The following is a 27,563-nucleotide window of genomic DNA, read 5'->3' as shown; positions in this document are numbered from 1 at the left end:
ACAAAATGCATTGGAGGTGTTGATACCACACCTGGATCATATTTATAGGGCCTGTCTACGTCTATCGTTCACACCGGATCTGTGGAGGGAGGTCACGGTGAATGTCCATTAAGATAAATTCGTATTTAATTAGCGAAGACACAAACCTCTGTAGCGGATACACAAACCGCTCTGTTAACGCTTTTGGCTAACAGCGCGTCAGCAGAGCACTGTTAATGTTAACAGAACTACTCAAAAAGGGTTTCTTTTTAAAAAATATTTTTTAGGGTCTTTTAGGAAAATTCTGCCGGGACAAAATGGGTACCATTGGAAAGCTTATCGAAAGGGCTATCCTCTGCGCTACTAAAATCTTTAAAAAATATTGCCCGATATCGCGATTTTAAGTGTTTTCGGGATAAACCCTGTAACAAGGATAATTATTTTAACCGCAGATCCTTTATGGAAAATTCTGCCGGGACAAGATGGGTACCATTGGAAAGCTTAGCGAAAGGGGTATATCCTGCGCTACTAAATCTTTAAAAAATATTGCCCGATGTCGCGATTTTAAGTGTTTTCGGGATAAACGCTGTTATAAGGATAATTATTTTGATATGAAGGATAAAAGGGAAAATTCTGCCGGGACAAGATGGGTACCATTGGAAAGCTTATCGAAAGAGCTATCCCCTGCGCTGGTAAAATATTTAAAAAATATTGCCCGATGTCGCGATTTTAAGTGTTTTCGGGATAAACCCTGTTATAAGGATAATTATTTTAACCACAGATCCTTTAAGGAAAATTCTGCCGGGACAAGAAGGGTACCATTGGAAAGCTTATCGAAAGAGCTGTTCCCTGCGCTGGTAAAATATTTAAAAAATATTGCCCGATGTCGCGGTTTTAAGTGTTTTTGGGATAAACCCTGTTATAAGGATAATTATTTTAACCACAGATCCTTTAAGGAAAATTCTGCCGGGACAAGATGGGTACCATTGGAAAGATTATCGAAAGAGCTATGCCCTGCTCTACTAAAATCTTTAAAAAATATTGCCCGATGTCGCGATTTTAAGTGTTTTCGGGATAAACGCTGTTATAAGGATAATTATTTTGATATGAAGGATATAAGGGAAAATTCTGCCGGGACAAGATGGGTACCATTGGAAAGCTTATCGAAAGAGCTATCCCCTGCGCTTGTAAAATATTTAAAAAATATTGCCCGATGTCGCGATTTTAAGTGTTTTTGGGATAAAACCTGTTATAAGGATAATTATTTTGATATAAAGGATATAAGGGAAAATTCTGCCGGGACAAGATGGGTACCACTGGAAAGCTTATCGAAAGAGCTATCCCCTGCGCTGGTAAAATCTTTAAAAAATATTGCCCGATGTCGCGATTTTAACTGTTTTCGTGATAAACCCTGTTATAAGGATAATTATTTTAATATAAAGGATATAAGGGAAAATTCTGCCGGGACAAGATGGGAACCATTGGAAAGCTTATCGAAAGGGCTATCCCCTGCGCTGGTAAAATATTTAAAAAATATTGCCCGATGTCGCGATTTTAAGTGTTTTCGGGATAAACCCTGTTATAAGGATAATTATTTTAACCACAGATCCTTTAAGGAAAATTCTGCCGGGACAAGATGGGTACCATTGGAAAGCTTATCGAAAGAGCTATCCCCTGCTCTACTAAAATCTTTAAAAAATATTGCCCGATGTCGCGATTTTAAGTGTTTTCGGGATAAACGCTGTTATAAGGATAATTATTTTGATATGAAGGATATAAGGGAAAATTCTGCCGGGACAAGATGGGAACCATTGGAAAGCTTATCGAAAGGGCTATCCCCTGCGCTGGTAAAATATTTAAAAAATATTGCCCGATGTCGCGATTTTAAGTGTTTTCGGGATAAACCCTGTTATAAGGATAATTATTTTAATATAAAGGATATAAGGGAAAATTCTGCCGGGACAAGATGGGAACCATTGGAAAGCTTATCGAAAGGGCTATCCCCTGCGCTGGTAAAATATTTAAAAAATATTGCCCGATGTCGCGATTTTAAGTGTTTTCGGGATAAACTCTGTTATAAGGATAATTATTTCAACCACAGATCCTTTAAGGAAAATTCTGCCGGGACAAGATGGGTACCATTGGAAAGCTTATCGAAAGAGCTATCCCCTGCTCTACTAAAATCTTTAAAAAATATTGCCCGATGTCGCGATTTTAAGTGTTTTCGGGATAAACGCTGTTATAAGGATAATTATTTTGATATGAAGGATATAAGGGAAAATTCTGCCGGGACAAGATGGGTACCATTGGAAAGCTTATCGAAAGAGCTATCCCCTGCGCTTGTAAAATATTTAAAAAATATTGCCCGATGTCGCGATTTTAAGTGTTTTTGGGATAAAACCTGTTATAAGGATAATTATTTTGATATAAAGGATATAAGGGAAAATTCTGCCGGGACAAGATGGGAACCATTGGAAAGCTTATCGAAAGGGCTATCCCCTGCGCTGGTAAAATATTTAAAAAATATTGCCCGATGTCGCGATTTTAAGTGTTTTCGGGATAAACTCTGTTATAAGGATAATTATTTTAACCACAGATCCTTTAAGGAAAATTCTGCCGGGACAAGATGGGTACCATTGGAAAGCTTATCGAAAGAGCTATCCCCTGCTCTACTAAAATCTTTAAAAAATATTGCCCGATGTCGCGATTTTAAGTGTTTTCGGGATAAACGCTGTTATAAGGATAATTATTTTGATATGAAGGATATAAGGGAAAATTCTGCCGGGACAAGATGGGTACCATTGGAAAGCTTATCCAAAGAGCTAAATATTTTACCAGCGCAGGGGATAGCCCTTTCGATAAGCTTTCCAATGGTTCCCATCTTGTCCCGGCAGAATTTTCCCTTATATCCTTTATATTAAAATAATTATCCTTATAACAGGGTTTATTTATTTATTTATTTATTTCTTCAATTCATTTTTAATACTAAAGCCTCCAAGGCCAATAAATAGTATTAACAAAAATTTTTACAACCTAAGTAGAAACTTATAATAATTAAGAGCAAATCTCAATAAAAACAGTAATAAATGGCTCCCCAACCAAAACTACAAAAATCATAAGGAATGGAAGACCATAACAAGCAACAATAAGCAAGTTACAAAACTGTCGACAGTAGTATGTCCAAAACCAATCTCCATAAATCAAACATAGCAATTAACTAAAATGCAAGTATCTCTATGAGATATTGCATGCCAGCATCATAACAGTAAGTAAAGACTACAAACTACAGGAAATCGATATGATAACGGGATCATAATGTGTGATTATTATTAGGATTCCGAAAATGGTGCAAAAGTTTTAACCTAAAAGCATTATTAGATTGAGAAAATACCTTCAATTCAATAGGTAGATAGTTCCACAATCTAGCAACGCGTATGACAAATGAGTTTTCAAAGGTAGCATTGTTTATCCTAGGTATAGTTATCTGCGTATTCCTCCTAAAAATAGAAAAACTAAACATATTAGCTAAAAAAGCAGGCACACCCTCCTTAATAATCTTATGAAAAGAACACACAATTCTAAGAGAAACATATTGCTCAAAACTAGATCCCAGAAAACTCACGACATAATCAGAGATATGTTCACGAGTTCTAATACCATAGGTAAAACGAACAATAGAATTAACTATCTGCTTATATCTTAAAAAAATTGCATTAATCGTACCAGACACAAGTTCTAATCCATAATTAACTTGAGGCATCAGAAGAGCATAGGCCATACGTCTTTTAACCCATGACGGAAGAAATAAATTAGTCGAGTAAAGTCTACGAATCACAGAAAACACTTTTCTTTGAATTGAATCAACATGCATTTCAAATGAAAGTTTGTTGTCTACCAAAACACCCAATATTTTATGGCAGTTTACAAAACTAATTAGATTACCATCTAGATAAATATTTGGATTATAATCACGACAGCCGAAGTTAATAGCTTTTGTTTTGGAGGGATTGAAAGTCAAAAAGTTGTCTGTAGACCATTGTTTAAAACGTGTAAGACAGTTATTTATTTCACTTTCAAAAGTAACAGGACTTGCATAAGAGTCCGAAAATACAAGAAACACATCATCAGCAAATAAAAGTGGGGTACAGTCGACACCACGACAACACTCCGTGAGGCTATTAACATATAGGATAAAAAGTAACGGCCCCAATACAGAGCCCTGTGGTACACCACACGTAAGTAAAGTAGTTTCTGAAGAGTTGCCTTTATAAACAACAAACTGAGACCTGCCAGATAGATAAGATAGGATGAGTTTGCATGCTGTCGCTGAAAAACTGAATTCATTCATTAGTTTTCTTATTAGTATTGGATGCGAAATAGAATCAAAGGCCTTAGTCAAATCCAGTGATATAACTACAGTATTACTATTCCGATTTGCATTATGCCGCACCATGTCAGTTAAGTAAAGTAGCAAACCAGTCGTGTTGTGATTTTTACGGAATGCAAATTGACCATTATATATGTATCTATCCACATGCAAAAGTATCTGGTTCTTCATGACATGTTCGCACACCTTCGACAAAACAGGGAGAATAGATATGGGCCTGAGATCTTCAGGACCATGAACTACATTTACCTTAGGTATTGGAACAATTCGGGCCTTCTTCCACATAAGGGGGAAAGAAGAAGATGTTAAAATAGAATTAATTAAATCTAAAACACCATACGAAATATATGGAAAAATCAATTTCAAAAAATCCACTGGTATACCATCAATTCCGATAGATTTCGATTTAATCCTACCGAGAGCCAATATAACGTCATCAACATCAACACAATGAAAAGAAAACCCATTGTCAGGCACATCGAGAAATTGGAGATCAATATTAAGCATTTGTGAATTCCTACATTGAAATGAATTATTTAAAACATTAACATCGATATCAGAAATCACATCTTCTCCACCCATACAACCTGACGTCCTTATAAAGCGCCATAAGGCAGTTGAACCCATAGCTCTAAACTTTTTAGAATAAAAGTTCCGACGCTCTCGCCGAATGACGGACTTTGCTTTATTACGATATTTACAGAACACTTTCCAATTAGCATTAGTTTTGTTACACTGGTATGTCCTAAAAGCCAAATCACGAAGCGACTGAGCAAGAGTTATATGATTCGCATTTATCCATTTCTCATCAGTACGTATTCTTCTGCGCACTACAGGAACAAAGTCAAACAACCGAGTAATAAGATTTGATAGTATAGAACACTTAATGTCTATATCAGAGACGTTCACTATATCAATATTAAAATTTGATAAATATGAAAAAAATCCGGGCCAGTCAATATTCACATAATCACGATACTCAATAAAGTCACAAAATGTGTTAACGGCAATATTACATGAGGCAAAAATGAGCGAGTGGTCGGATATAGAAGGACAAATGACTTGATCTGACAAGTGAACCATAGAAAAATCACTAATTAACATAAAATCAATTAACGATGACGAGTGATGTGAAGCATCATAGTGAGTAGGCTTGGAATTATGCAAAACTGTCAAGTTCAAACGGAAGCAAGATGATCGCACAGACACGGCTTTTTGAAGATCGAACATATTCAAGTTAAAATCACCCACTATTATTATTTTAGAATATTCCAACAGTAAGTTAGTATGCTTATCTTCAAAGGCCATAAAGTCACCTGGAGGAGGCAAATAAACTACCCCAAACAAGACCTTAACATCGCCAGCCATAATTTCAATAAAGAGCGATTCACATTTTCCTAAAACAAACGATTTAAAGACAACTTTATAAGAAATGCCATTCGCAATGTATGCTCCAACACCACCACCTCTAGAGCTAATGCGATCACTCCTAACAAACTTATACCCAGGCACATTTACCATACGAGTAGAAATATTAGGTTTCAACCATGTTTCGGAGATACCAATAATATCTAAACCAGATCCTGATAAAATGGATCTAAGTTCACAAAACTTTACGGAATTAGTGGATGGTTTTATACTACGACAGTTTATGTGTGCAATATTGAACTTGTTACTACATGATCCTAAAACAGATCTAATATAAACATTGTTGCTTGCCACTGGCCCAAAATTTGCATCAAAAGACATCAAAAGTAATTGGCGTAGTTATGGTGGGGAACCATTTATAAGAATAAGAAAAGATATTTTTAAAATTTACAAAATTCATAAATACACAATATTCACAACTCTAACACAGCTGATCAAATACTGCAAAATGAGATCATATTGTTACGTTAAAAAAAAAAAAATAAAAGAGAAATTAACAATATTAAAGTATATAAAAAAAGAGATAAACTCAGTTTCTGCCTCCTTCTACACCACCAAGCAGCGCCTCACACTGACTGATATTGTAAGTGTCCTCTCTGTCATCAGAAAACACAAGCCAAGCTTTAAGCCGGTCAGAATTTAGGATTTTAAATTTCTTAATCACTTTCAGATGGCGAAGTTTTTTACACACAAAATTCAAATGTGCCGCCGCAGGAGAAAAGTGATCGTTAAGGTATACCCGGTTACTTAGATCACCACCTTGACCAACCAGAATATCAGAAATGCGAAGATTTCTCGTTTTAAAATACTCCTTCATAATATTATCACGTTTAGCCACCTTATTAAATTTGACCAGAATCTGCTTCTTATGATTGATATAACATACGTGGTTAATGTCCATACTGGTAACTGGCACGTTATAAAAGGATCCCAAGGCAATCACCGGCGCCTCCAAATCATCCAAACCCTCAGGCAGGCCGCCTATAAGAATATCAGAACGATTCATCCGTCTATGAATAATATTGTCTTCTTTTTCCAGGGCAACAAATTTTTTTATAGTAGAATCTTCAAGACGGCGAACATTCTCATTACATTGCTTCATATCAGACTTCATCTCAGCAACACAAGAACTCACTTCTTTCTTGATATCACTAAGAATATCTTTAAGGCGATCTTGCTCAGACTGATAATTAAGCATGAAGTTGTCGAGTTTTGTCGTCAAACTGTTAATCTTTTCAATGACACCATCAGTTTTTCCATTGTTAAGATCAGGCTCACACACAGCACAGATATACACAAAAGATTTGACAGTCTTTAAAACTGATAGATTCTTCTCTTCAATATTTGCGCAAGAAGCATGGATGCAGCAATTACAAGCCCTGCATGAAACACTGGCTAGTGTCCTGGAGACAGATTGGTTGCAAATTTTGCATTTAGTCGGCATGTCAAAAGCACCCAAACAGAAAACAACAGAAAAGCAAAAAAAGATGTCTGAAGCCAAAAGAAAAACAGCTACAATGCAACAACAGCAACACCGCAAGCTTATGCAACACACAGCAATCACAATTCAATCCGAAAAATATAGTATCTCAGCAAAATTCAATATAAAACAATTATATTTCTATATTGTTAACAACAATATTTCAGCAATTTCAGTTGTAACAAACGTAAACAGCGATATAAACAAAAAGATCAGCTGCGCTTAATAAAACACCTCTACTCAGGCATAGGGTTGCCAACTGAATCTCAATCTCCAATGGTTCCCATCTTGTCCCGGCAGAATTTTCCTTAAAGGATCTGTGGTTAAAATAATTATCCTTATAACAGGGTTTATCCCGAAAACACTTAAAATCGCGACATCGGGCAATATTTTTTAAATATTTTACCAGCGCAGGGGATAGCTCTTTCGATAAGCTTTCCAATGGTACCCATCTTGTCCCGGCAGAATTTTCCCTTATATCCTTCATATCAAAATAATTATCCTTATAACAGCGTTTATCCCGAAAACACTTAAAATCGCGACATCGGGCAATATTTTTTAAAGATTTTAGTAGCGCAGGATATACCCCTTTCGCTAAGCTTTCCAATGGTACCCATCTTGTCCCGGCAGAATTTTCCATAAAGGATCTGCGGTTAAAATAATTATCCTTGTTACAGGGTTTATCCCGAAAACACTTAAAATCGCGATATCGGGCAATATTTTTTAAAGATTTTAGTAGCGCAGAGGATAGGCTTTCCAATGGTACCCATCTTGTCCCGGCAGAATTTTCCTTAAAGGATCTGTGGTTAAAATAATTATCCTTATAACAGGGTTTATCCCGAAAACACTTAAAATCGCGACATCGGGCAATATTTTTTAAATATTTTACCAGCGCAGGGGATAGCCCTTTCGATAAGCTTTCCAATGGTTCCCATCTTGTCCCGGCAGAATTTTCCCTTATATCCTTTATATTAAAATAATTATCCTTATAACAGGGTTTATCACGAAAACAGTTAAAATCGCGACATCGGGCAATATTTTTTAAAGATTTTACCAGCGCAGGGGATAGCTCTTTCGATAAGCTTTCCAATGGTACCCATCTTGTCCCGGCAGAATTTTCCCTTATATCCTTTATATCAAAATAATTATCCTTATAACAGGTTTTATCCCAAAAACACTTAAAATCGCGACATCGGGCAATATTTTTTAAATATTTTACAAGCGCAGGGGATAGCTCTTTCGATAAGCTTTCCAATGGTACCCATCTTGTCCCGGCAGAATTTTCCCTTATATCCTTCATATCAAAATAATTATCCTTATAACAGCGTTTATCCCGAAAACACTTAAAATCGCGTCATCGGGCAATATTTTTTAAAGATTTTAGTAGAGCAAGGCATAGCTCTTTCGATAATCTTTCCAATGGTACCCATCTTGTCCCGGCAGAATTTTCCTTAAAGGATCTGTGGTTAAAATAATTATCCTTATAACAGGGTTTATCCCAAAAACACTTAAAACCGCGACATCGGGCAATATTTTTTAAATATTTTACCAGCGCAGGGAACAGCTCTTTCGATAAGCTTTCCAATGGTACCCTTCTTGTCCCGGCAGAATTTTCCTTAAAGGATCTGTGGTTAAAATAATTATCCTTATAACAGGGTTTATCCCGAAAACACTTAAAATCGCGATATCGGGCAATATTTTTTAAATATTTTACCAGCGCAGGGGATAGCTCTTTCGATAAGCTTTCCAATGGTACCCATCTTGTCCCGGCAGAATTTTCCCTTTTATCCTTCATATCAAAATAATTATCCTTATAACAGCGTTTATCCCGAAAACACTTAAAATCGCGACATCGGGCAATATTTTTTAAAGATTTTAGTAGCGCAGGATATACCCCTTTCGCTAAGCTTTCCAATGGTACCCATCTTGTCCCGGCAGAATTTTCCATAAAGGATCTGCGGTTAAAATAATTATCCTTGTTACAGGGTTTATCCCGAAAACACTTAAAATCGCGATATCGGGCAATATTTTTTAAAGATTTTAGTAGCGCAGAGGATAGCCCTTTCGATAAGCTTTCCAATGGTACCCATTTTGTCCCGGCAGAATTTTCCTAAAAGACCCTAAAAAATATTTTTTAAAAAGAAACCCTTTTTTGAGTAGTTCTGTTAACATTAACAGTGCTCTGCTGACGCGCTGTTAGCCAAAAGCGTTAACAGAGCGGTTTGTGTCTCCGCTACAGAGGTTTGTGTCTTCGCTAATTAAATACGAATTTATCTTAATGGACATTCACGGTGACATACATCCCCAAAGCGGGGAAGTCAAGTCACACGCTTCCCAAAGACTACAGACCAATCAGCCTATCTTCCTTTCTACTGAAAACGTTAGAAAGATTGCTTGACCTAGGAATAAGGTCCAAACTTGAAAACAGTGTTATTAGTCCTGCCCAACACGCCTACATCAAAGGCAGATCGGTGGAGACTGCACTTAATGAAGTCGTTGGTTTAATCGAGAGGAATATGATGGGCTCAAACTATACGTTAGCAGCGTTTCTAGATATAGAAGGCGCCTTTAATAACGTCAAACTCGAATCCATCCACAATTCACTCTTGAACTTAGGTGTTTCCACTACACTGATCAATTGGATCGATGGAATGCTTAGCGGCAGGATAATCAATTCAAATATCGGTGAGACCTCCATTCGGAAGTCTGTCACCAGGGGCACACCACAAGGAGGCGTATTATCACCACTGCTGTGGCTCCTGGTGATTAACGAAATACTTAAGGAGTTTGACCAACTACGTATAAAGACTGTAGCTTATGCTGATGACGTGGTCATAATGATCACCGGGAAGTTCCCACAAACGCTATCGGAACTCATGCAAGGAGCTCTGGACAAATTATCAAGATGGGCACACAACAATGGACTTGGGGTGAACCCATCTAAGACAGAGCTGGTTCTATTTACGAACAAGAGAAAAGTCAAACCATTCACCCTACCAACGCTGGATGGAGTGGCCCTAAAGCTCTCCCTAGAGGCCAAGTACCTTGGCATTATCCTGGACCACCAACTAACGTGGAAAAGGAATGTCGAGGAACGTGCCAAGAGAGGACTTATAGCACTTTATTCTTGCAAGAACTCTATTGGTAAGAGTTGGGGTTTGAAACCACAGGTCATACACTGGATTTTTACGGCCATAGTTCGCCCCATTCTGACTTATGGTTCATTGGTATGGTGGAATGCTTTGAGTAAGACATCCCTTCTCCGTAAGATTAATGTCGTTCAAAGAGCGGCATCTCTCTTAATTACCGGTGCCATGAAAAGCACTCCACAGGCTGCTCTCAATGTATTACTGGATCTTCATCCGATGAATCTCGTGGTACAGGAGTTGGCAGCAAAGAGTGCTCTCCGACTCAAGGAGTTAAATTCATGGCGTAACTTCGACTACGGCCATGCTGCTATCTTACGACAATCTGGACTATCGGTGGGTTTGGAGGTAATCAGTGACTATATATCACCACAATTGCACTTCGACGACATTGAAGTTCGGATACCTGACAGAGAAGCCTGGACCCACAACTCCCTACCTCTACCCGGTATAGAGATTTATACCGACGGATCCAAGATGGAAAAGGGAACAGGAGCGGGCGTCCACAGCGATACCCTCAACTTACGGATCTCGTACAAGCTAAGCGAAAATTGTAGCGTCTTCCAAGCCGAAATCTTTGCGGTCACGAAAGCAGCAGAATTGATTAAAAACATGGAAGGGGATATAGCCGGACCGGTGACTATCTATGTGGATAGCCAAGCGGCCCTAAAATCACTTAGATCCCATTCAATCAAATCTGCTGCGGTCTTGCACTGCAGGAAAGCTTTGGAGGCCCTACGATCAATCGTTAACTTGTGCTGGGTCCCGGGGCATTGCGACATCGAGGGAAATGAAAAGGCGGATGAACTGGCACGTCGCGGATCTGAGTCAAACGACATCGAAATCGACAACTCAATCAGGCCACCCCTGTGTCACTTCATGCGGCTCCTAGAACAAACATACAGGGAGAAGGCTGGTCAGATCTGGAATAACGAACCTGGCTGCAAGGTATCAAAGGCAATCTGGCCCAACCTCTCCAAAAGGAAGACCACTTCTCTACTCTCTATGAGAAAACCCGATCTAAAACTAATGATTGGAGTTATCACGGGACACTGCAGGATAAGATCAATGACCTGCAAATGGGATAGAGATGACCCCACGGACTACTGCAGATTATGCGAAGACGAAGAAGAAACAGAGACGATTGAGCACTTATTATGCCGTTGTCCAATGCTCAGGACCAGGAGAATTCAAACAATGGGTGAACATACGTTATCATCTCTGACAACATTCTGCCAAGCCGAGCCGACAACACTGCTTCTTCTCGCCAAGGGTCTGAAGTGGCTTCAACACGAACAAACTACAGCATCTTAATACGGCAAACCTCCTTACTCGCTCTCACTCTCTCTTTACAAATAATCTCTCAATCCGTAGCACTTACTTAATCATTCGCAACTATTCTCTTACTTACTTAATTATTCCTTTTTCCTACTTCTAAACTCGATATGCTATTATTTCTTTTCTTTTCTCCTACCCTTACTATAGGATGAACACAATGGACCATAAGGTCTCCGAGTGGAGTGGCTGTCCAACACGACAGCTGCGCGTCCTTTAACCTAACCTAACCTACAGTAACGTATACATAAGAGTAATTGAAAATTGTACTCTTATGTGACAGTGGTAAATATCCCACTGTTCCATATATTGCTCCTGTGAAAATAGCGAATTATGTATTGGGAAACAAATACATACAGAAAAATAAAATTTCTATTTGCAATTTATATAAATGTTGTTATACTTGTTTTTTGATGTTTTTTTAAATGGGATTTTGAAAGTTCAAAATGTTTTTGTGTGTTTTATTTTTTTTTTATTCGGATATTAATGAACTTGTTTTGAGGTTGGCCATTATAGTCTTCGGGGTATATTCATGAATGTATTCGTTGACCTCCTCAAGCTTTACCGTTTGGTTGTGGTTGGTAATTATTTTAAGGCTAAGAAATCATTGATGCGTAAAAGTGTTTTGTAATTTATTGGGTTAATGACGATTAAATGCAATACAATATCCGACGGTTGTTAACAAAATCGAAATTGTTTATAAATTCTAATTCTATTTCAATTTATTTTTTGGTTATAGCCCTAATATACATATGTTTGCTTGCTGATACACGGATATGTGCACATTAATTAGACTGACCAAAAAAAAAAAAAAAATGAACTCCTTACCCCTGATCCAAAAACCCTATTTATATTAAATTTTGTGGTTAACGTTAACCTAACCCGTGCCACTCGGGCGATCTTTGTTTCCATTGTATTTTTTTACGAAAATTCTTTTAAAGCCGCATTTATGGTCCAACAGTAACAGTCCATTGTTGTGACTAAAAAAAACGAATCCTAAAAAATTGTCAAAATTGGATCGGATTTTGATCCAATCTGAATTATTTCCAATTGGAAATAATTAGTAATTATTAAAAACGTTAAGCAAACGTTTCCTTATTGAAACATCGCAACAAAAGTTCTGAATTGTTTCCATTTAAATAGTGTAGAATCGACTGTATTGTAAAAATGGCATAACTTTGAATTTTATTAAAATATGTAGTTATTTCTTTGAAAACAAAAAATGGGCATGGTTGCATATTTGTAGCTTGTTAACATTTGAGGAACACTGTAACTGTTTGTTGGCCTGTGTTAGATTGGAACATTTGTACACTTGGTATCTTTAAAAGCTTTGTTATTTATAATGCAAATATCATTCAAAGTGGGATTTTTGCTTACGATTCCATTAAATTAAAAAAAGAACTGCTGACGCATTTCGAACCTGCTCAAATAGTAGACATTTTTACATGTTATCGAATTGAAAGTATCTTGTTCCAACTCACATTGTGCTTCAGAGAAATACAGTGCAATTTAAACGGCAGTGTTAAAATTAAATAAAAAAAACAGTGAGGAAAGGATCAAAGTCGGGGCTGACTCTGTGATACCCTACATCACTGTGAATATGTATATTGGAGCTATAGGGTAAGTGCACCTAATGTCGGCATGTACCAGTAGTCGGCACCATTTGAATTTGAACTCAAATAACTAAAAATTAAGAAAACAAAATAGGAAAATAATCTTAAAAATTCTTCAACAATATTGTCAGCTAACTTTATATAAAATTTCATTGAGCTAGGACCAATTATTATATCGAAATTTAAGTTTTTGTCAGTGAGTGTTTTTCACCACAACCGAAAATGCATGTTTCTTAAGAAAAAAATTGTGGAGATGTTAACCTTATAAGCTCGGTAATTATTAATATTGAAGAAATTTTCCACAACATTTTTGTTATATAGGTAGAGAACAGTTAAAAGAACACTTCAGAAAAAGAAATTTTTAAAAAATATTTATAATTGTGCAATTTTTGCTGATGCCGACTTTAGGGACAAAAAAATATAAAATTTGCCTGAAGTCGGCATGGGGTTATAAACATTGATTTTTATCGATTACTTTTAGCTAAAAATTATAAAAAATATTAAAGAAATACTTTAAAGGCTAATTAATAAAAAATAGTTTCAATTTGAAAGGAACTTTAGCGATTTTAAGCAATATTAGCCATGATTTGAAGTACGTACGTTGTGGGGTGCCGACAACTGGGTAATAGATGCCGACTACTGGTACGAACTAATTTATTTAAACAATATGTTTAAATTCCCTTATTTTTTGAAGTAAAATCAATACAAATGTATACAAATAAACTAGAAATGTATAAATAACTAATGCTTAGGCTATAGTTCTTTCAAATATTTAAGAAAAAATGTAAAGTATGCATTTTTTCTTTATTTAAATATAACATGCCGACTACTCGATCATATCATGCCGACTATTGGGGAATGGTGCCGACTACTGGTGAAAAAGCAGTATTTCACTAAAATTGTATTTTTTGCATGTTGAGCAGAAAAAATCAAAAAAATTGTTTATATAATCTAAAACTACACAAAATAACGAATCATAACAACTTAAATTTAATTTGATTGGATATTAACCCCCAGTTTATGTATTTCGAAACGAAAATGTGTGCGCATGAAAGACACCCAAACTTTAGTTTTTGAAATATTATTGCCTTTGCTTTTCCTTCAAAACAAAAAACAAATTTGAAAAACACACTCAAATTTGGTAGTTTTTCTTGCGCATTCATTTTCTTATCGACATACATGAACAGGCCCTTAGACTCGGAATGACATACGGCTGAAGATACGAGAATCCTTAAAGTGCCGACTACTGGTGCACTTACCCTATTCAAATCTGAACCGATTTCGATATAATTTGGCACATTTATTTCTTGACCAAATTTCGTCAAATTAGACGGATATAGGGTGTTTGGTGTATCAAATTCAAATGTGATTAGTTTTCGATTTTATCATTTGTCATTTATTTCTAGACCAAATTCCGTCACACATTCCAAATTTCATCACGATTTGCCCGAAAATATTTATGGGAGCTAAATCCAAATCTGAACCGATTTCAATATTATTTGGCACATTTATTTATACACCGAATTCAGTCGCACATAACGTGTTTGATGCAGCAAAAAAAGTGTAACCGTTAAAAAATATATATTGAAGCTATATCTAAATCTCAACCGATTTCGATATAATTTAACACATTTATTTCTAAACCTAATTTAGTCACACATTCCAAAATTCATCACAAAGTGATTCTATGTATATTCCTAAAAGGAACTATGAGTCTATCTCGTTTCCCTATGCACGTTACACACAAATGCACACAGACCCCTTACCAGGTGTGGTGAAGGGTATAAAAATCATATCTGGTCGGTAAGGTCTTAAATAAATTTGAACAAATTAAGTTAATTTGAAATTGTTCTCAAACTAAAGCTAACGTGAGTTATTATGCACCTCTTTTTAATCTTATACAATATCTTCGAAAGGAGTATCAACATTTTAATGCAATCAAATATTAAAAATATAGAATAGGCATTTTTATAATTAGAAGACATCAGATTTTTTTTGCTAATCTGATACCGATGCTAAAAATGTTTACAAAATAAATGGAGTTCGGTAGCAACATTCATACTGTTTTGACACAAAACCACTCACACATTTGTGGACATTGAACGTCAACGCCATTTCTGATATCTGCTTGGTCACGTCGTATAGCGACGTATTGCCCGGCAAAAAGGTAATGCTAATGTATTTTGTTTTGCAAACGCTGTCGTAAAAAGTAGAGGTTTTCTTTTTCTCTTCTCGCCTTTCATGTGGATTTCTTTTGGTTTTATATGTCTAACTTGGCCAGTTCTCATTAACCTGAATAGGATGGTGGATGGATGGGAGTATGCGATGATAAGACAATAAGAAGAGCGTGATACGGCATTTTGCTGTGTCTTACTATATGTGTTCACAAAACATATGTACATAGAGACACAAAATTCCAAAATAAATATTTCAAAATAAACAAAACTAATGGATCAGAAAGCTGCACTTCATTCATAAGCTCTCGTATTCAGCAGTGCCGCGAATGTTCACTCAAAATTTAAAAACAAAAACAAAAAAACGAAAAAATTTAGAAAGCTAGATGTATTGTTTTGTTTACTTTTTTGTTTTGTTTACTTCATTGAATTTAAAATGTTCTCAATTTATAATCTATGTATGGTCGGGTCGCTACTGGTATAAATATTTTATCTACTTACTACCTTTGCACACCTGCCAATCGAGAAGGAATTGAAAAAAACAAGCAGCAGAATATGCTTTATCGACCCGTTGGTATAAAAGTGTATGCAAAATTAATACGATGACTTCTAAACTTGATTTGGATGAAGATCCAACATCGACCATAAATTTTGTATAATAAATAATTATGAACATTTTATAAATCTCTATATTGTATAAATAAATCTATATTCTATACGTTGTCTGTTTTATCATTCAAACACGTCGCTCAGAATGTTGCGATAGCTTTTCTATAATTTAATTTGTGTTTGATTGCTTTCGAGTTGCGCATACCCGCTAGCAAAGAAATTTTCAGTTGTCCCAATTTAATTAGTCCAGAACTATGTAGTTCTAAGAGGTATTAGCACAAAATTTACCCCTAAGTAATGAAAAGGCAACCAATTGACACCTTTTTATCCCCAAGTAAACGAAAGGGTGGCAGTTGCAAATATTAAATCTTATTTAAAACGATACAATATACTTGAAACTAATACAGCACCATTTACGGGTAATGCATGGAGAGACAATTGTCTACTTCCTAGGACATCAACATTTAAAAGTTTGCAGTTGATTGCACTGTGAGTGGTCTAAACTGGAACAAGTTACGGTTTCCGCACCGAACTAGTTCATCTTGATAGCGGGTAGTAGTTTTTCCTAATTTACTCTTAATCATACAATCTGACATTTATATGCATTTATTTCGTTGATTTTAGGCATTGAGAATTTACATAAATGTACATTTTACGCATTGGCTCGTTGTACACACACGATCTCAATAACAATTTGAATATACAATTCTAAGAGTGTCCCGAAATTATTGTTATTATAGTCAAATTGTCCGCACATTTTTTCAATTGCAAATAAATAAAAGTATTTTGGTTATTGACATGAACTATGGAATAAAATACAGCGGCAATATGTTAAATTTGTTTATCTTGTCATATATTTATTTTTTCAGGGATTTGAACCCAGAAACAAACCGTTCGCAAATACACCACTGTGTCACTCGTTAATATAAAGGAAACCTACCAAAATAAATGGTTTATTAGTCGAAAATTAACCTGTTTCCAGATGCTAATTGTTCAAGACTATTCCAGTTGGCAAGGAGCATGTATCCAGAAATAAAATAACTTAAATGACTTTGAATTACCAATACTCTTCGAAGCTGGAAAACGACGTAGGTAGGATATCTTTAGAATGGACGAAGATCATTTTCAATATTAATTATAATTAATTTCTTGTTAGAGTTGAGCTGAATGATCGAATATTTCTTGCATATGAAAAAGAAAAACCGAATAGAATAGACCACGCCCACTAAATTAGGCTACCGGTTTCGGTTTATGTTCGACTAGCAGCAAGGACATTCCGAGACATCATCACTGCTGCAGCCACTCGACATATGTATGTATACCTGCTGATCGAATACCCAAAGTAAGACCAAACTTCCCAGCAGAGGCGAAGGGATTAGCTATGAGCTTTGTTGTTGTAGTAGCATGAAACCTACGTAGAAGCATAGTTTTGAGGCTGGGTTGGCGGGCTGTTTAACCTCTACCTCTCTTGTATTCCTCCCCCTCCAGGCAGTATTGAGATTGTAACGTATGCGGATGATTCTCTAATGCATTTTGTGAGTTACCGACAAATATCGCTAAAATTAAAACACAGAATTATGAATGATCGGTAGAACTTTAGGACTACTTTCTTTTGGTCACTAACTTACTGAAAAATATATAAAAAATTTTAATTTTCCCAATTTTTGTCGGTAACTCACAAAATGTGTTAGAGTATCGCACTACTGATGTCATTTGTGAAAGACTGAACTACAATTTGACAGATCTTGCCGCCTTTTCCACCCGAGGAATATGCAAATATCCGCTACTAAATCAACGGTCACTCTGTTCACCACGTGGACGGCAGAAGTGAGATCAGAGTTGCGAACAAATTGAAGCTGGTGGAAAAAATCTGAATTTTGTGCCTAGGGTAGATCTTTTATTTTATTTATTTATTTTTCATTACTTTGCAATCGAAGCCATATGGATAATTCAATGGCCAATTCAGATATAATTACAAAGATTCCACCTTACTTCATAGCTACTCTATAAATAAAATCCCAGCAAAATTAAATGGAAGTGATTCCATGTGAAATCATGATTTCACTGGTTCTTTTGCATGAGTGCGAAAGGAGTCGTGAAAGATCCCATCTTTTTCATCGAATTTTCATGAGTGCAATTGAAGTCGTGAAAGGTCCGATCTTTTTCATCGAATTTTCATGAGTGCAATCGAAGTCATGAAAGATCCGATCTTTTTCATCGAATTTTCATGAGTGCAATTGAAGTCGTGAAAGATCCGATCTTTGTCACAATATTATCATGAGTTCAAATAAATTGATAAGTAACCGCACAATAAATTATCAAATACTCATATACCCGAATAATTGTGTACTTGCAAAAGTAATTGTTAAAATGAAAATAAAAGTCAGATGAAAGTGGTCGATATTGGCAAAATTTATATATTTTAATTAAAAATACAATGTAAATTGATATAAAACAAAAGAAAAATATATTTTGTGTTTGGAAACCTGTTTCGTTTTGTGGATATTAAAAAGAAGTATGAAAAAGACCCGGTCTATAAACCACGAGCTTCCCCAGCCGACCAACACCGATATAGTAAAACATATCGAGCTGCAATTATTGGGTTGGTTGGGCCATGTTAACAGGATGGATAAAGATGCCACCGGCATATGAATACGAGCCATTTGACGTTATGCGACCCGAGGGAACAAAACTCCAATGGAAAGATCACGATATCACAAGCATGGCATGCAAAGTGAGAGAAGCAAAGTAGGAGATCGGTAAAATAAGTATAAAAGAGACCATAACGTGGTAACTATTACAGGATAAGCTTTTTCTTTTGAAATAAAATAACAGAATTCAAATTTATACTAGATTTCCCAAACGATGAGCTTGGTTCAGAGATTGACACATAATTTATCGAATATTGGAAAAACGGAACCCCCAAGTTGAAAGAAGTATCTTGCAGCCATCGGAAGAGATAAATATGATATTGCAGATTAATATAATATATAATTTTGAAAATTACATACAAAATAAAGAAAAATAACATCTGGCGATACAAATCATCTGCGCATTGTATTCTTATTAATTCAACAAATTACATAATTGTATTGCGAATTTTATTTCTGATTGGCAAAAATCCGGATCCAAAGCATTGGTGCAAGAAGTCATGACGATGAACTGGTGCAAGAAGCCATGACAATGAACTGGTGCAAGAAGCCATGACAATGAACCGGTGCAAGATGCTATGACAATGAACTGGTGCAAGATGCCGTGACAATGAACTGGTGCAAAATGCCATGACAATGAACTGGTGCAAAATGTCATGACAATGAACTGGTGCAAAATGCCATGACAATGAACAGGTGAAATCAGGTGTCACTCCCTTGTAAATTTCATCGGTGATTCACCTAAATTTGCACCTATGACAAGTCACTTGCACCTATGATTCAACTCATGATCTGTCATCGAACATTTTGCTGGGATATTAAACATTATTGTTCTTACAAACTATACATAAAAATTAAAAAAAAAAAATTATTGCATTGATTATAATTTGCCTCCTTTACATCATAACTACTCATATGTATATTATCAACATATTATAAAATAGGTAAGAATTAATATAGAATTTTCAAAAATATCATCGGTACAACCAATATTTTCTTCTTTATGCCATAGATACTCGAATAAAAGTTATGTTTTTGTATTTTTTTTTTTTTTTTGTTTTGTGAAGTTTAATAACAATGAATATATATGCTATAAAATTTTAAGTATTTAATTTAATAATAACCTGTTTTTTGAAAGGCGAAATAGGTAAAAATTAATATAGAATTTTCAAAAATATCATCGGTACAACCAATATTTTCTTCTTTATGCCATAGCTACTCGAATAAAAATTATGTTTTTTGTATTTTTTGTTCTGTGAAGATTAATAACAATAAATATATATGCTATAAAATTTTAACTATTTAATTTAATAATAACCAGTTTTTTGACAAGAAACTCCTGATTACAAAAATATAATGTCCTGATTACAAAAATATAATGTTCTTTGGGGAAAGTCCATACTTCGCTAAATATCGGCCATTGAAGTTAAAAAATTGCGTTGTTTATAACGGAAACAATTTTTTTATTTTGTACATTTTTTCCAAGTAGCCGGCCTTTAAACAAGGAAATTTGCGAAATTTCAGAGGCCCATATCAGGAGGGATCTTCATGATCTAGAAATAAATAAAGATAGAATTCATACGGATGCACTCCCCAGCAAAATTTGAAAGAAGGGGTTCCATGTGATGACGTGATTTCATGGCATCTTTTGCATTGGTTCAACCGAAGTCGTGAAAGATCAGATCTTTTCATTTGCATTTGAACCAATGCAAAAAGGAAGTCGTGAAAGATCCGATATTTTCATCAGCATTTGAACCCATGCAAAGGAAGTCGTGAAAGATCCGATCTTTCCATCAGCATTTGAACCCATTCCATCGATCCAATAGAGATGAATTTTGTGTTTTTATTTATTCACATTTTTCTAAATATATAAGATTAAATATTTACAATAGGCTTGATGTTGTCGGAGACTCGAAATCACAACCAACGTTGTTAAACCTCTCGTCCTAATGATAATGTCATTGCAAAGGGTTGGTGAAAATGGCATGCCAATGCATTGTTGGAAATGACATGCCAAAGCATTGGTGAAAATGACATGTCAAAGCATTGGTGTAAATAACATGCTTTGGATCCTAAAATGTATAGCATCTTTTGGATTGCACGCTAATATAAAATTCATCGATGAAAATGCTAAAAAGATGACATGCCAGTTAAAACTTCACTTGAACCCATGATTGGCATCGAACATTTTGCTGGGTCGCAGATGCCATAATCAGCTATCGTGTGAATGCGGTCCTCGGTGAACATCCCCCTTCTATCGCAACTGAGGAGCGTCAGCTGAAACGACAAATCAGTGTAGTTTTGGGTCAACTACGCTCGGGATGGTGAAGCCATCTCAATTCCTATAGATGCAAAACAACTGCCCAGCATGCCCGCACGACACACTACACCTATTCAACTGCGCTACCTAACCTACTGAACTAACTTCAATAACTCCACATTCCTAGAACTGGAGATAGACGCAGAACCAGATTAACCAGAAAAGCGAACATACATACATATAAAATTCTGCCACAACATCAACAAAAAAGGTGATCGGCGATTAGACCTTAAACCTGACTTAAGACCAAAGGAGAATATAACTGGTAGATTTTGCTCCCTTCATAGAACAAAGATCATTCTATACGTAAACTGAAGCATTTTCTTCAAAAATGCATGAATATCCCAACTCGTATAAATCACGTACCCACTGGTGGTGCACACAGAAAGCAGGACACAAAATAAAAAGCAAATGAAGGAGAATAATACAGAATATCCATTAAAAAATTACCTTAGCGTTTCAAATAGTTTCTGGGTTCATATATGTATTTAATTTATTTTTTATTTCTTTATTATTCCCTTATTTAAATTCAATGAAAAAGTCGCCGGCACACGCTAGTACACCCAATGTTTACTTCAAGTTGAATAATAAAAGACCGGATTAGGCATACATTAAGGTAAGTTTGATTTAAAATAAAGAATATTTAATGCATTCGCCGTCATCAGCCATTCTCAATTGCATTAGTAAATGTATCCAAAGTCAATTTTCAGAGTGGGTAAACATAAAAAAGAGTTTATTTTCACTTTAGAGACTAAAGTTTTTTTAGAAATTGTTTTCTTTCAGATATTTAAATAAAAACATGAATTACTCATTCAATCACACATATGTACATACATATGTGGAAATAAAACATTTTCTGGTCTTAGACATTCTATTGATAAGATACACGTATTTTCTATTGAATATTTATAGACCATTTATATTGATCCCATCGACAGGAATTGTGACACCACAATGTCAAGATTCTTTCGAAATTTGTATAAATCAATGACGGAAAGATATTGTCAATTTATAGGTGTACTCTAAAATAAACTATATGGGTACTTAATATGACTAAATAAGCCCCCGAAATATCTGAGAAAATTTTTTTTGATAAAAAATAGGTGTGTCATTTAAATGATATGGACAAAAAGGAAATTGTTAATACAAATGGAGTAAAACATGGTGATGATATAAAAATATAATTAAATCAAAATTGCTATGCAATAGCTCCAAAATAAGCAAAAATATACAAAATATTAATATAATGACTTATGTCTCGTTTAGGGGCAACTCTCGGATCGAACTCTCACAACGATATATAGCTTTCCCGGGGAAAACTATTGGACATGAGTGTCTCATTTGTACATATAAAATTTTAAATGAATTTTATTTATTATGCCACGAAAACAGCAATATCAATAGCTATTTTGAAGAATGTCACCCAAAACAAAAACAATCTCAAACAAACGTGGCTTGATTTGGGATCTTTTGAATCCACAGTAAAAAGACAACTTTAAAGAATATTACTTTTAGAAATGTTTACGTTTTTTTAATCTGTCCACTTATACCGGCTGAAAACTGGGCACCGATCATAACGATCAATGTGGAGCATTGCGATCTGGAATTGTTCCGAATTTTATTAGGTGTCACCGATCCATATATCCGTAAGTATGGAAGATATTATCATGATCAGAGCGAACAGCCAGCTCTATTTACCTAAGGAAAAGTTTTTTAGCAAAGTTTGCATTCAAACATAAAATTTTAAATGGTATGGTAGTGTGGAAACACCTATAATATTTCAGATTGAAATATAAGAACATGTTAAAATCAATATAAATGTTATATTTCAATTGGCATTTCATGGAATTATGAACATGAATGGCATTTATTGTTTATGCGATAATATTGACTTGCATTTTTATAAATACTTTTTGAAGATACTGTTACATAACTTATTGTTATCTTTCATTTTCATATACCTAGAAAGGTGTTTAGATGTAGGATTAAATTAAAAGCAAGTAAGTAGGAATCAAAGCATATTTTGTTTTTTTTTTTTCTTTAGAAATGGACTGACTGAATACGCTGTTTATAGAAATAAGTATTCTAAATCAACGCACAAATCAACAAATACCACATTCACGCAACGGAACCGGAGGGAATATACAAATAGGAGATAAATAGGAAAATGCAAATAGAAACGGGTTGAGGAGAAATATATTTTTGCACGTTTTCTCAACATTACAGTGGTATTTGAAATCTTCTCTGTAATCAGAATTTGATCGCAATGTGGAATATATAAATGAATTATTTAACAGCCACCAAAAAAGTTCTTGTTTCGTTGCTTTGCAATTCGATTGAAAACAACAAGCGATTGTATAATACGTGTGAGGGGAGAAAACGATTTTTTATCGTCTGTCATTCGTACATTGGCAAAAAGAAAAACCAAAAATTTAACTTACCCCACATGCCATCTGCAAGCGCTACGCCACAAAGTGCCATTAAAAATATCAGCATAATGAATTGTTTCCACATTTTCCATACACTTTTTTGTTATCGTGTCTAATTAGAGCCCCCCGAAAAATAAAAATTAATTCACTTTATTTCTTCTTTGATTATGTTGCACTCTAAAATATTATCAGCATATTATATTCTCATCTATGTGTATTCTTCTATTTCTTTTTTCCTTCAATTTGCAACCGAATGCTTTTAATTATTCCCGTTTTGTTTATATTTTGCAGAAGCACACGTTAACAGTTGGTTAAATGGATGGTATAACTTGCTTCTAGTCTGTTCTTATTTTAACGCAAAAAACGACCAACCAACTTAAATGTTATTCGCGAACTGAATTGACATTGCGAGAGAGATGAAAACTGACATGCACGGCACAATTACCAGGTAGATGCATCAGCCAACAACTACAACAAAAACCAGTTCAGTACTGTGAAATGTCAAAATGTTTTCCAAAAATAAAGCAATTCACACAATTTTTTCAACAAAATTTTTTTAGACAGGTATTAATAAAGGCGTTATAACAAAAATTCATCAAAAATTTACAATTTTTCTTTTTCAATTTTGCGTTTTCAATTACAACAGTTTTGACAGCTTGCAGTACATCAGCTGGGCTGATACGTGTACCTGTATGATTGTGCCATGGCTGACATTCAATCTATGTTCTGATAGTAACATAGATTGAATGTCAGCCATGGCACAATCATACAGGCTGCCAGATTATTTTTATTGAAAATCGTCAAAATGACGATTTTTAAAATTAAAATCTATTTTACAAAATCGTCAAAAATTAAAATGGTAATATTTAGTTATATTTAAATATATTTTTAATTAAAATAAACATTAAATGGCTATTGGAGTTAGTAAACATATTTTTACTTTAAATTAGTATTAAATTAAATGATTAACTTAACGATTTTGTAAATAAATACTTTAGTTAACATTCTTAACAAGTCGCGTTTAATCAATCCCAGCAAAAAATTTTGGAAGTTGTGCATGTGGAGTTATGATTTCACAACATCCTTCCATGCAGTCCACACGGAGTTATGAAAAATGCACTCCGTTGGATACAATTTATAAGCAGTTGCTTTAGAGATCCCTACAAAAAAAAAAAACAGTTGGTTGATCCCTACCCGCAGCTGGCGAAATCATGTATTCTAAAAATAAGTGAGAGTGTATACATTTCTAAGAAGTTGTTATAAAATAAATAAAAACTCAAGTTGCGAACGTGTTTGCGGTAATTCACGAGACGAAAACTTTTAATTGAGTGGAGTGCAGTTGGAGTCCATGTCGAAAGCTGAACTAGTGATGGGAAGGCAACATAAAAAACCTTTAGGGGATGATGAAGCAAAATCAGATGCGCTTGGATTAATTGGAGAACGGAAAAAAGTAAACTCAAATGTGATTGAATTTAATGGAAACTTTTTTTGGTTGCCTTGCTTATGGGTACTTTACACGGCATGTTTTTTACATATGAGTTGTCACTTTGCATATACATTTTGTATGGGAGAAGTGACAACTCATATGTAAAAAACATACCGTGTAAAGTACCCATTACTTCTGATAAAAGAATAAAAAAGAAAAGGGCAAACCAGTTCGAAATTTCCTCGGCCTTCTTTATTCTTTTATTTTTATTATGTCTAAAATAAAGCAGGAAAGCAAGGCAATCAGGCAGAGCAGCTGGACTTGTACAAATTATTGAGTAAACGAACACACCTTGTGTTTATATAATAAAGTTCTTTGTATTATTGTTTTACACAAATAATAAATGCATTTTATTTATTCTGGGATATTTCGCAATGGCTTGCATTTTTATTGCATGTTTAGACTGACTAAAAATGCAATCCGAAGAGTGCCTTTAAATTCAATGCAAAACACTACACCAAAAGCTGTGATTTGGATCGAAAATGGAGTGCATCCTAGCTGTGTGCTTTGGAAGCAAAATGGAGTACATCCTAGCTGCGCGCTCCCTTGTAAAATTCATTGGCCTGTTCCCGTACTTTATAAAGTGGTAAAAGTCGTAAAAGTGGTAAAAGTCGTAAACGATTTTCATATAAATTTTGTGTACAGGAACGCAGAATGTGTAAAAGTGGTAAAAATTGTAAAAACTTTTTAGTTCTGGAACAGAGCTCATAAGTGAATTCATAGAAAAAGATGTACTCCAACGGCACTTGTACTGTACACTTGTAGTGATTCAACAGCATCCGCGAATGCAAACTTTTTGCTGGGATGTGTTAAACAATGTATTTTGTTAAGTATACTCTACATTGAATCCTTATGGAAAGAATTTCGATACATATTTCGTTTTGTGAAGATTTGCCTGACTGAAAACTCGTTTAACATTTGCTGGCGAATGTCATTATTATTATTTTATCATTATCATTATTTTGTTTAAAAATTTTGTTATTTTAGGAAAAACATATGAACCATCAACTCGTTTCAAATAATATATTAAATTGTGAAATAAATCCGTTTCATTATTTTCACATTTCCTCAAAATCCAAAAGCTTTAGTTCACGAGATTCTGAATCAAATTTTTGCTTTTCCTTCTTGTTGATAAAATGTGAAAATTCGTTAAGGATGTCGAAAAATCAATAAAAACTAATTTTAAAATCAAATCTATTAAACTTTTAGAACAGAATCTACTATTGCTGAAATTTTGACTTTTTGTTCCTTTATAAATTTACCAAAAAAATAGGAGATTGTTGCAGGTTCTGGAGCAGTGCAATTATATATTATCCTTGCTTCCATTGAATTCAGTTTGGTTCTAGTTTAAAATTCCTTTGTATATGCACCCAAACATATCGTCAACATTGATGAAATCTGACATGTTCTGGCAAAATTTCAAGCTTCTACGTTCAAAAATAACGATTATTGTGATTATTGTTTAACAATTAATTTTTAAAATCAACTAAGTTTTTACAAATTCATATTTTACAACTTTTTTTATGACTGCATAACAAAATATCCAAAAAACGTAATTTTTTGGGTAAAAATCGTCAAATCGTCATTTACCAATTTTTGACCAAAAAATCGTCAAAATGACGATAAATCGTCAAATCTGGCAGCCGTGGTTAGTCTTATGCCAGACTATGAAATGGGTAAGAAGGGAGAAAGGGAGCTCCTTCACCTCCGCTCTCTCCTAAAAGCTAAAATATTTTCATGTGTTATTTTCAGTGTCTGGCACAAGAGTTACTATTGATAATGTCAGTAATTATCCGGTATTCAGTATAATAACCATAATATCACAAGAAATAACCGAGTAGTCATGTCGCATTTGTCGATAGCATGGTATAATCATTCCCAGCAAAAAATTTTGGAAGTTGTGCAATTGGAGTTATGTTTTCACAACATCTTTCGATGTAGTCCAACAGAGTTATGAAAAATGCACTCCTACAGAAAAAAACAGTTCGTTGATCCCTACACATTTCTTCAAAAGATAAACAAGAGAGTACACATTTCGAAGAATTTGTTAAAAAATAAAGAAATAGCAACTTAAGTTGCGAGCATTTTTGCGGTAATTCACGAGACCGAAATTTTTAATGGAGTGGAGTTGGAGTCCATGTCGAAAGCTGAACTAGTGATGGGAAGGCAACATAAAACAACTTTAGGATGATGAAAGAAAATCAGATGCACTTGGATTAAATCGAGAACGGAGGAAGTAAGCTCAAATGTGATTGAATTTAATGGAAACTTTTTTTAATTTGTGTTTATATAATAAAGTTCGTTGTGTTCTTGTTTTACACAAATAATAAATGCATTTTATTTATTTTGAGATATTTCGCAATGGCTTGCATTTTAATTGCATCTTTGGACTGATTAAAAAGCAATCAAAAGCTGTAATTTGGATCGAAAATGGAGTGCATCCTAGCTGTGTGCTGTGGAAGCAAAATGGAGTGCATCCTAGCTGCGCGCTCTCTTGTAAAATTCATAAGTGAATTCAAAGGAAAA

At 34.8% G+C, this 27,563-nt stretch overlaps 1 protein-coding gene across 1 annotated transcript in view; it reads right to left on the bottom strand.

Moving 5' to 3' along the window:
* The window catches only part of cue (Low-density lipoprotein receptor repeat domain-containing protein cueball), a 51,553-nt gene extending 27,397 nt beyond the window's left edge, over nucleotides 1-24,156 (bottom strand). Inside the window, exon 1 of the mRNA XM_073985984.1 lies at nucleotides 23,564-24,156. Coding sequence (XP_073842085.1) covers nucleotides 23,564-23,636 — 73 coding nt within the window. The 5' untranslated portion in view covers nucleotides 23,637-24,156. The remainder of the gene's footprint in view (nucleotides 1-23,563) is intronic.
* Nucleotides 24,157-27,563: the final 3,407 nt, after the last annotated feature.

Source organism: Musca autumnalis, unplaced genomic scaffold (assembly GCF_047663935.1).
Source record: "Musca autumnalis isolate F117 unplaced genomic scaffold, ASM4766393v1 scaffold_4, whole genome shotgun sequence".
Taxonomy (NCBI): Eukaryota; Metazoa; Arthropoda; class Insecta; order Diptera; family Muscidae; genus Musca; species Musca autumnalis.
This window is presented reverse-complemented; position numbering and strand designations above follow the sequence as displayed.